General features: G+C 45.3%; 1 protein-coding gene across 4 annotated transcripts in view; it reads left to right on the top strand.

Moving 5' to 3' along the window:
• The first annotated feature begins 899 nt into the window (after positions 1–899).
• LOC138742330 (potassium voltage-gated channel subfamily KQT member 1) overlaps positions 900–11502 on the top strand; it is an 844658-nt gene continuing 834055 nt past the window's right edge. For 2 of the 4 annotated variants that reach the window (XM_069896622.1, XM_069896604.1), the window contains exons 1-2: positions 900–1187; positions 2377–2759. In XM_069896622.1, the coding sequence (XP_069752723.1) occupies positions 2428–2759 (332 nt within the window). In that variant the 5' untranslated portion in view covers positions 900–1187; positions 2377–2427. Of the gene's footprint in view, positions 1188–2145; positions 2241–2376; positions 2760–11502 lie in introns of all 4 variants that reach the window. The other 2 variants (XM_069896614.1, XM_069896626.1) reach the window with 2 other exon arrangements.

The following is an 11502-nucleotide window of genomic DNA, read 5'->3' as shown; positions in this document are numbered from 1 at the left end:
AAGACACACATCCACCAGGTTCAGGATCAGTTGCCCTCCATCAGACTCCTCAACAAGACTCAGAGACTCATTTACTTTGCACATCATTTAAAAAAAAACTGAATCTGGGTTTTTCTGCATTGCAGTGTTTGTTTCCATTTCTCTTGTATATGTATCTTTTTTTTTCTTGAGTGCAGTTAACACTACCTAGAAGTGGACACTGTAACAGACCACTTTAGACCCAATTAACCTTCCACCACCTAGGCTTTGGACGGTGGGAGGAATCCGGAGCCCCCCGGGGAAGCCCCACGCGGACACGGGGGAGAACGTACTCGCAGACAGCGCGGGATTCAAACCCCGGTCCCGATCGCCGCCGCCGGAAAGGCTACCGCGACACCGCCCCCAAATTCTGCCTGGCCCGCAGGGAGAGCAGAATCTCCGGGTTGTCCTCTGACAATAAATAAATGAGAACTCGACTCTCCTGAGCGACCAGACCAAGATCGCCTCAGAGAGCAAGAGTTTCTTTTTAAATAAAACCGCAAAGAAACAGGACTCTCGGCCACACGAGGAATCACATCATCGCAGGGAAATTGCGGCCGTTCTGAAATCTTTAACTTGAAGCTGTTAGTAAAGTGGAAGGAAGCAACTGCAAGAAAGAAGTCGATGATCCTGGGGGGAAATCAGGAAGCGGGGGGGGGGGGGTGGGGTGGATCTGGTGAGGCCCATCAGCCGAGATACTTCGGGGTCTCCATTTGAAATGGAGATTTTTGTTTTAAACACGTGTAGTTAACAGCTGTGAGTTGCTGGCGCTCGGAATGCCCCGATAACATTGCAAAGCATTTCCTCAGTCTCCACCCTTGGATTCAGGTGAGCAAAAGGGGGCAAGGCACTTGGTGCTTGAATTGCGAGCAATCCACCACGCCCCGGGACACTCGCAGGTCCCATGTAAAAGAGACGCTCTCGTAACGCGGTTGTTTTCGGGTTACTTGCAGTTCACGGAGTACGAAGGCCGGCCCGGCAAAGTCGATGGTTTCCCAGTAACTTGTCGCTGACCGGTTCGGCTCCTTCTGGCGCTCTCCGGAGACATGAAGAAAGGCCACAAAGTGCTGTTCTTACTTTCAGACAAGTAGACCCCCTTTTTTTTGGGGGGGGGGGGGTGCAGAAACCAGACCGGCCACAGCACCCAAGTCACCGCCTGCTTTTCTCGGGTGAGTGTAACTTAATGGTATGAAAGGTCTTCTTTCCTCCCTCCTCCCCGCCGAGGTGGAGGAGGCGATGGCAGTTTCCCTTACGCCTTGAAGACGCGTCCAGGTCCAGCTGACAATGCAGGCTCCGGGCAGGAGCCAGTTCGGGAGGGAGGAAGGGAACCTCCGCTTTTAAAAAGAAATCTTTCAAACACGATCTTGGGAGGAGGAGGAGGCGGGGGTGGGGGGGGGGGGGGGGTGGAATTGGCCCGAGTCTGTCAGCCTTCTGACCCGACAAGTGCATCCGCTTCGGAGCTGTCACGTTCCCTCAATGCTGCTTTGGAGCGCGGCTGGAAGCGTCACCGAGCGAGCCGTGTCATAGGCGACACGTTCGCCACCCTTTCAAACACGACATGAAGCGCCCCGGTGCAAACTTTGATGAGGATATTTAATGCATTCGGCAAATGTAAGCATTCGAAAAATCATTAAAATCGCCTTCCTTGTTAATCTCGGAAATATAGATTTGTCAAACCCTTCCCTTGAAGCAAAATCAATGTTTCCGACTGGGGGAAAAAAAAGACCTCCTCCCCCTGGATGACCCGCTGAGTTCCTTCAGCAATTTTGCTTTGATTTGCAATGAATTAGCTACCGATTGAAGGGAATACAGTGATGGACAAGTTATTTAAGAATAGTTGGTACAACCTATAGATGTTTCTTGATCGAGTCCAAAAAAAAACAAACGACGCGCTTCGTCTCTGGCCGCTCGCTCTTGGCATTTCAGGAGTTCTCCGGTGCTGACTGACCACGTTAACTCTGCGCAAGTTCTGTGATTGTTCCTTGGTCCTGCCCATCCTACTCTCCCCCACCCTCTCTCTCTCTCACACACACACCCCTCCCCTCCCTCCGCACAAACACCTGTCGATTAGAGAGCGGTCCTTACGCAATTGTCCTCACCGCCCGCTGTCTTCCCTCTCTGTTCTAGGTCTGTGGTCTCTCAAGATCCCGAACATTCGTGTCCTTGTCTGAAATTTCTGGCTCCTCTGTGCAATCTCCCCGCCCTGTAAAGGCAAAGGCCAGGTATCTTAAATCTCATTCGAGAAGTCGGCTCCTTTTTGGCTTGGTCGGAGTTGGTGGTCCGGGCTACTTCGTGCTCATCGTTTGAATCTCCCACGCTCTCTCTTCATTGTCCTCCCCTTCTGTCTCCTTTCCTTAGCTGTGCTCGGTCTTGACTCCAGCTGCCGACGAGAGCGACCCTCGCTCACCGATGTCCTCCGAAGCCAAGCCTCGAAGGAATAGCACTTGTTCCCAGACGAGCGGCGCGGTCTACCGACCGACCATGCTGGAGATGTCCGAGGACACGAGCCCACGGAGGAGTAACAGCCTCGAATGCAAGGCGGACAAGACTGCGGAGAGCCGAGGCGCCGACGAGGTGATAATCGACCCCCACGTTCCCCCGAAAGACATCACTCTCCCGACTCAGATGTCGATGTACAGCGCCCGAAAGCCCATCTTATCCAAGGTCAACATCCAAGGCAGAACTTATAACTTCCTAGAACGGCCCACCGGTTGGAAATGTTTTATCTACCACTTCACAGTGTGAGTATAACTCTGCAAAGACCAGTGAGCTGTTTAGCGCACAGCAAGGAAGACTTCCAAATCGTTGAACCCCCCCCACCCTTTTAATCGTCCTTTTTTGGATGACAAGAAAAACAAATGCTTTTCGTTTCCTTTATGCGTTGAACGGATTGCAGAGAGAGGGAGAGCCCGCGATTGTTTGACAGTTCCTAACGTGCAACCCAGTGTTGGCGGATGAGAACCAGGAGACTTCGTCCGAGTCGAGTTCCACCTGCCCCGTGTTAAGATACCAGTGTTCAAGACTTGCCCCTTCTAATAGCGTGGCTAATAGTGGCCGCAGCGCAAAACTATAGAAAAGTGAAAGGGTTGAACGAGACGATAGTTTGCTCTTGTAAGCGGTGTGCGGAACGACTAGATTTGAACTCATTTATTGATGGAAAGCGTTCTGAATGTTGCAGTCAGGTTTCGATTGTTCATTGAAATGAGGTTGACATTTTTTGGAGCTGCGGGGGAGGGGAGAATTATTTGAGACCTTCCTGTCGTATCGAATCTTTCTTCGCAAAAGATTTTCCCTTCGAAATATTATTCCCTGGTGAGTGACACGTGTAAACAACATTCCCTGTGAACTTCTGTAACGAAAGCTGACCTTAAAATGAAAGGCCAGAATTACTTCTGGATTTTCTCGATTCCTTTAAGTTCACGGATACAAATAGTACAAGGATTCTCCGAGAGGTGTTATTTACTTTGAACGTTGTTCTTTGAATCCTTCCCTTCTTCACGACGTCGTTGGGAGATTGTTCTTGATACAGGTTGCTCTGTTATCTTGGGTAATTTAGCGGGGGGCGTCGCAGAGTCGGCGAAGCGAAATCAAGGTGTTCTTTATCCAACGTCCTTTCAAACCAATGGGGACGGGGGAAGGTGAGAGGCTATTCTCAGTTGTTAATAGACCCGAGATGAAAATACTCGCTCGCATTGTCCTTGCATGTTGATGACCTTCCTCGCCTTTAATCTATTCTCCACCTCATCAGCCTGGTGACATCGTTTTGGTGTACATATGCGGAGAGAAAAGGCAAAATATGCTTTATAATTCGCTCATTGCGTGCGAGGTCTTGCCCAGCTCCGGGTTCCAGCCTCCCGCTGCCGTAAATATATGGGCCCTTCGTGATCATTGGACAGGGAGGTCAGGATATGGACGTGGCTACCACAGCAGTGGTCAGTCCACGGAATTGGAGAATCGGGGTGTGGAGCGAGCTGCCATCTGACGAGGTAAATGCGGGCTCACTCTCCAGGTTTAAGAATACATTGGATAGATACATGGATGGGAGGGGTCTGGAGGGTTGGGGAACGCGTGCAGGTCAGTGGGACACGCGGACTGATGGTTCGGCACAGTCTGGACGGGCCGAATGGCCTGTTTGCTGTGCTGTTGTGTTCCTTGGCTCTGAATGGATGAACGAACGCAGAAACCTCCCGCAAAACACTGCGAATCCGAACTGTATGTAATTTGTGTCCTGTGACTCTGAGGTCGTTGTTGCCACCCTGTTCCCCACGAACAACGAATCTTACCAGCGATGCAAGGGGTTGGGGTATTTTTTAAAAAAAATCAAACCCTTTGTGTTTGTGTGCCTATTTAAACCAATCGATGAACTTGGGCAATAGAGCAAATGCTCCATGCCAATAATTAGACACCGCTGGTCCTCTAGTCGTCCTTCGATTCCAATTATCTGACATTTGTTGCTCCGTTGTAGAAAACTTGCCAGCAATAAATAAAATTGCGAGGCAAGCAGCAAGACATGCTTAACCAAGTTCGCGTTCAAATTTATTATCATCTGATTGTACAACCCGACGAAAGAGCGTCTCTTCAGACCACGACCCAAGCCCAAAAACACAGAGTACACAGACCATAAAAATCGCATAAAAAAAGTCAATAACTATATTTGGGATGATACTGTTCATCAGATTCACAGCCTCCCTCCTGATTGTGTTGTTTCTCCTTGATAGCAGTGGGTTGAAGATACTGGGCTGCTGGATGAAAAGGATCTTCTCCACATCATTCAGACAGCGCTCCCAGTAAATGTTGTCCAGAGGAAAATGAGTCCCCAGTGATCCTCTGGGCTGTTTTAATGATTCTCTGTACAGCCTTCCGGTCTGATGCTTTGCAGCTAACACAATGATGCAGCCAGACAGGATACTCTCAATCGTGCTCCTGTAAAGGATTGTTAAGATGAGGGCCTGGCTTTCCTCACCCAGTATAGTGCTGCTGCACTTTCTTGACGAATGAGCAGGTTTGTGAGTATAGGACATGGAGTACCTTTTAGCACATCAGCGTACATATTCTGTGATCAACCCCCAACACGTTTACAGAGTAACAAGGACCAAAAACAGGAGCTACTGATGTCCCACTCTGGTTCATTATTCACAGAAATTAAGAAACTTGGTATGCCAAGCATGTCAGCAAAATCTTTCTCCCGTGGGGGCCCAGTACATCTCTCAACAAGAAGGGTTAAGGAAGGACCAGAAGATGCTGGAATTACTAAGCAAGGCAGGTTGCATTGGTGAAATGAAACATGTTAACATTTCAGATGAATGGTTTTTCACTTTGAAGAATGGTTTTTCACCAGACAGAGAAAAGGGTTTTAATATTGTGAAAGTTGATTTTTCCCCAAAGTCTAGAGCAGTGGTTTTCAATTTTTTTCTTTCCACTCTCATCCCACTTTAGGTATCTGTGGGGCTCTGTGATTAGTAAGGGATGGTGTGGGAAGCGAAGGCTGAGAATCACTGCTCTCGACCCAATTGTTACTGAAATATTTTGCTTGAGAAAAGTTGACACTGGCCCATTTCCTTTGGAGTTAGGAAACCGTGCACATGATGAGTCAATTAGGTACGCTTGAAACCGTGGTTCTCAAACTTTTTCTTTCCGCCCACATACCACTTTAAGCCATCCCTTACTAATCACAGAGCACCTATGGCATAGGGAATACCTAAAGAGGGATGAGAGTGGAATGAAAAAATTTGTAATCCACTGCTCTAGAGCAAGACACCAGTTGGATGACCCCTGATTCACCTGCCCCAAGAGCAGATTTTACCTGCATAACAAAGGTGCTTTTTTGGGGGCCCCTAAGGCCAAACATAAGAGAAGACTTATTGTGTATTTATGTGCCTGCCACATTGACCACCGCCAGTGGGCTGATATCGCCTCAAACCGTGCATCTTGGCACCTCACAGTTCGGCGGGGAGCAACCTCCTTTGAAGAAGACTGCAGAGCCCACCTCACTGACAAAAGACAAAGGAGGAAAAACCCAACACCCAACCCCAGCCAATCAATTTTCCCTTGCAGCCGCTGCAACCGTGCCTGCCTGTCCCGCGTCGGATTTGTCAGCCACAAACGAGCCTGCAGCTGACATGGACATTACCCCTCCATAAATCTTCGTCCGCGAAGCCAAGCCAAAGAATAAAGGAACTTTGAACTTGTAAAACAATGCCTTCTTCCTCATCGTCAGAGAGTAGTACTATGAGAAACCCAGGAATTAGTCAATCTGCAAAGTGTGCACTTGCTTATGGTCAGTGTGTAGTCTAGGATCTATAGAAAGAAAACATAAATAATATATACATGTATCTCCCTTGATTGATTGAAAATGTTCTCAGAGATGAATAGGAATGCATGTGTGGCTTGAAATAACTCAACAGGTCAGGCCACAAATCTAGAGACAAAAAATGGGATTAATAATTTCATCCAACCTTCTTTTCATTAATGCTAAAAGATGTTCAAGGTAATCTAAGTGCTTCATCAGGAAAAGAACAAGAGGATAGGTTCTAACTGGGTGAAGCAGTGAACAAATGACAAACTTGATTTTGCAGTGTAAAAGAAGGTGCTAATGTGTAAGACTTGAAACTAAAATAGACACATAGAAAAGACAGAAGTGGTTGTACCCAAGTCACAGAAGGGGAGGAGCTAGAATTATAGCTAAGAAGCACAGCAAGTGTCCATGGCCAAGAAAGTTGACTGGTAAAAAGATAGATTGTATTGGTGTACACCAGCCATTTTGAATGGGTGCATATGCCCCCCCCCCCCACCCCATAGGGGCCACAGCATATTTAATACGGGGCACAGACTAAAATCATAACTTTTTTCATGTAATTGGTAGGAAAGAAGTACAGTGAAAATCAACTAAACTTGACTGCTTCACAGGGAAACTTTGACCTAAGGGGTCCATAGCCAAATGAAAGTTTGAGAATGGCTGGTGTAAACCACACAATAGGTGTGTACAGATCAAGAATCTCTATACAGAACAGCACTTTCCTTCCCTTGACACAAGTGTTAGTACTAACACCTGATATTCAAGGGGAAATGCGATATTTTAAAACTTACTGATTAATCAACACTGGCTGTTTAAATTCAAGGACAAAATATTAGAATTGCCAGCAATGTAGAGTTTTAAAAAACTATTGTAAATGCTCAGTAAATTAGGCTGAACCTGTGGGGTAAAAAGTCAAGTTTGAGTTTTCAAACTGATGACAGCAGATGTGTTCTGATGCAATATTTGACTTTGGCCAGAGAAAGCTTGAGGTTTAGTTTATTGCCATATAGAATAATTACTATGTACACATGGCTGAAATTCTTGCGGTAGCCATGTAAGATCCATAGACTATGATAGTATAGATTAGATTACCACAATACTGAAAGAGATAATAAATATGAAATATAGAACAATAAATAAATATTTGTATTTACAGTCCATGCAAGAAAAAAGTGTCAATTTAATAGTGCAGACATGGGTTGTTTTTGGTGTTCCTGGTGTCGTTTATGGTTAGGGTAATAATGATATGTTCAAGAGCCTGATAGCCATTGATTAAAAACTCTTGTTTAACCTTGAAGTACTAGACTTCAGTCTTCTATACCTTTTTCCTGAAGGTTACAGTGAGAAGAGGTTGTGACCGGAGTGATGGCTGTCTCCTTGAGGCCGTGCCTCATTTAGGTCTTCAGTGAATGGGAGGTCAGATCTAATGATGTATTTGGCTATGTTTGCTAGCTTCTACAATACTCTGCATTCCTGGGCACTCAAATTAACAAACAAGTCCATGATGCAACCAGTTAGTATATACAGTGCACCTCTAGAAGTTTGATAAGAGTATTCGGCAACATTCTAAATCTCCTCAAATTCAGCCAGAGAGACTCAGAATGCATGAATCTACTGCAATAAATCAGTGCCTTCACCAGGGATGCCTACAGACTACAAATTAATGAAGGATAAAAAAGGTATTACCAGAAGACAGATGCTCAGACTGTCTAATTGTTATTTTTATAAAATGTGCAGTTGGTGTAGTGGTTAGCAGAACACCTTTACTGCACCAGCGATCGGGACCGGAGTTCGAATCATGCACTGTCTGTAAGGAGTTTGTACGTTTTCCCTGTATCTTTATGGCCCATGGGTTTTCTCCGGGGGCTCCAGTTTCCTACCACTGTTTGAAACATACCGGGGTTGGGGTGTAGATTGATTGGGTGTAAATTGTGCGGCACAGACTCGTGGGCCGATATGCCTGTTACTGTGCAGCATGTCTAAATTTACTCGCTTTTAACATCTCCTTTCATCTAGCTAGGTCAGAAGGAATGTGAAAATGTGTTGAGAAGATTTTAATTTTGTTTGAAAGTAGACTTAAAAGTTCTCATCATTTCAGTGATACCAAAAAAAAAGAAACTAATCTCTGACTGGTCGACTGATCATCTGATCATGAATAGCAAATATCTGTCTATTAAATGAGGCTTCAAATCAGGATGTTGCCTGGACGACTACATTTGCTATAATGTAAAGTTGAGCAAACTGGAACATCGGAGAAGGTGATCTGATGGAAATAGACAAAATGATGAATGGCATAGACAGGGTCTTTTTTACTGGTTGGATATGTCAAGTAATACAGGGCATTCTTTCAGGTGAGAGGGGGGAATTTTAAAGGAGATTTGCAATGCAGATATTTTACAGTGCACTGGAATGCACTGCCATGGGCAGAGATAGAAGCAGATAGAGTTAGTTTAAATGGAATTTGTTTACATTGGCATCGTTGTCATGGTGGATTGAAAGGCCTACACTCTTTGCAGAAGCTTTGAGGTTTATGGTAATATCAATTTGTTTGAAATGCAAAAAAGCCAGAGAGATTCAGTGTACAAAAAAAAACACCTGCTGGAGAAACTCAACAGCATCACTGGCAAAAAAAAAGGTTGACATTATGGGTGACAACCCTTCATCTCTTTTCAGGTTGCTTCTCAGCATTTGACCTTCCAGAGGAAACAATTCAAGTTGGTCCAATCTCTCCTTATGGCTAATACTCTCAAATCCAGGCATCATCCTGCTGAACATTTTCTGCATCCTCTCCAAAGCCTTCACAACCTTCCTGTATTCAGGGGTGCAGTGCTAATATTTTAAGTGACGGAGCTGACAAAATGCCTGCCATTTCCTATATCCTCTCTCTATATATGTCACATCCAATTGGTGTACCTGGTCAGTACATGATATAAGCAGGTACACCAATTGGGTGTAACATGTACAGTATATATGAATAGGGCTTCTTATAATGCCAAGCATTAAACCAAGATGAAAGAAATATATGAATCCTAGAGCTCCTAAGTAATATAATGATAGTTTCACTAATGTTATTAGTGGTATTTTTTCCCCTGCCAGCCATCATCCTCATTCCCCACCCCAACACCTGCTTCCGTAAAATCCCTTGTATTACATCTGCTCTGGAGTCACAGTCAATTTCTCAGGCATGGACCTCAGGACCCCCTCGTCCATGGTGAATGAGGTGGGGCATCTTACTCATTCGCATCAGCTTCTGTGCCAACACGTTAATCTATACAATGACTCAGTGCAGATTCAGACAGGAGGTGGTGAACGGGATTAAATATCTAACTCTCATTATTGAACCCACCCTACCTATATGGCAGTGAAGACAGAACTTCGGACTGAATCTAACTTCATTTTTCCCTTTGATCCCTCACCAAACTCACTCAATCCATCCATGCCCTCAGTTCAGACAGGTCATTGTACAGGCAATGACACGCATTTTACCCCAGAAATACCGCTGTCTCCTTTACTTCACTTACTGCCTTATCTCCTCACGAATCCCTGCTTTGGTTTTCCTTTCCGACAATCTTAACCTTCCCCTTAGGCACTTCCCACTGCAATATGAGTAGTACTTGTGTCTGCATAGGCCCTCATGCTTTCAGTCAGGGACACAGACCTTTCATCTGATACACCTCGTCCAATCTACTCTGCTGTATTCAGTACACACAATTGGACATGCTCCATATCAGAGATACAAAAAACAGACTAAGCACTGCAGTCTTTGCAAAGGAATGGGTGCAAGCCATTTCAATCTCTTTGATCATTCCCAAAGCAATCTTTGCAATTGAAGTCAAAAGAGAACTGAGCAGTTGAAACCCACTGCAGCTTATCCTATTCCAAGCTTATTTTAGAAATGTCAGTTGTTTGGTGGTGAAGAACACTGAACCGCAAGCTTGTGGGAGAGGGAAGAAGCCCGTTGGTCACTCAAAAGTGCTCAGGCATCAATATGATTTTTGATGACCAACAGTGGATTCCACTTCTCTTCTTAGAATGTTCCTCCCAGTTGTCACTCCCCTGGTATTTCAAAAAATGTTCCCAAATCCACCTTAAATACATCTGATTATTGAGCCACTCCCCCTCTCTGTCTCGAAATGCACTGTCTGTAAAATCTTTAGGCGTCAATTCAATCACCAGAATCTGCAACTCATGTTGCACCTGGGGAGTATGATTCAGGTCTATGCTTCTGGCCTGGACAAGTGAGTGAAATGGTGCTCCTTTAGACAGCAGGTGTGCTTCTAGAGCTGTGTGGAGATCCACCAAAAGGTCGATTTGGAATCTCGGAGATGCTGACATCTGTCCCGCTGCTGAGGTCGCGTACATGATCAGATGGAAATGTATAGATATCAGTTCCATCACTTAATCCATGACTGACTTTAGCCAACATGAATTAATGCATTAGTTGGACGCCTTAAACACTGGTATTGGTGTTACCACCAGAAGCAGATACTGACTTTCCACAGCAGGTGTGAATGGCCCTCACCCGACAAGCCCCAAATGGGGCAATTGGGTCTGATGGGTAGACGGAGATTGAGAGGATATTGGCGGAGAGGGTGAGGGGGGGGGGGAGAAAGAGAGGGAAGGAGGGAGAAAGAGAGAGAGGGATTTATTTTTCCTTTTTTTTGACAGAGGTGCCGGTGAGCTCCGGCAGCACTGCATCCCTCCCTGCCTCTAACGCAGTACCCAGAATAGCAGACTGTTCTCCATATGTAGCATAACTAGATTCTTATGCAACTGCAGCATTACTTCCCAACTTTTATACTCAACACCCTGGCTGATAAAGGCAATTCTGAGTTTAACCTTCTTTACCACCCCATCTACTTCTGTTGCCACTTCCAGGGAGCAATGGATTTGCCACCCTGAGATGCATCAATACGCTAAAAACAGATTAGATTAGCATTTCTATTCAGACCACAGACATCTCTATTCTCAACTAGAACCAACACCACTTAAAGCTTCATTTGTCCAAATACAATGGAGCCTTCTGAACGCAACGTTGTGCCACGGTTTCAGAAAATAAATCCGCTATTTAATGCTCTTTTTGCCTCTCAGATGTGTTTTCACAGTTCAAATTGGAGCACGATATATTTTCTTCAGGAAAAAAATTAAGATAACACATTGTTATTGTTATCCATCCTCTCAACCACTTT

The sequence above is a fragment of the Narcine bancroftii genome, chromosome 1 (genome assembly GCF_036971445.1).
Source record: "Narcine bancroftii isolate sNarBan1 chromosome 1, sNarBan1.hap1, whole genome shotgun sequence".
NCBI lineage: Eukaryota > Metazoa > Chordata > Chondrichthyes > Torpediniformes > Narcinidae > Narcine > Narcine bancroftii.
The sequence above is the reverse complement of the archived record's forward strand: the minus strand, read 5'-3'. Positions and strand labels throughout refer to the sequence as shown.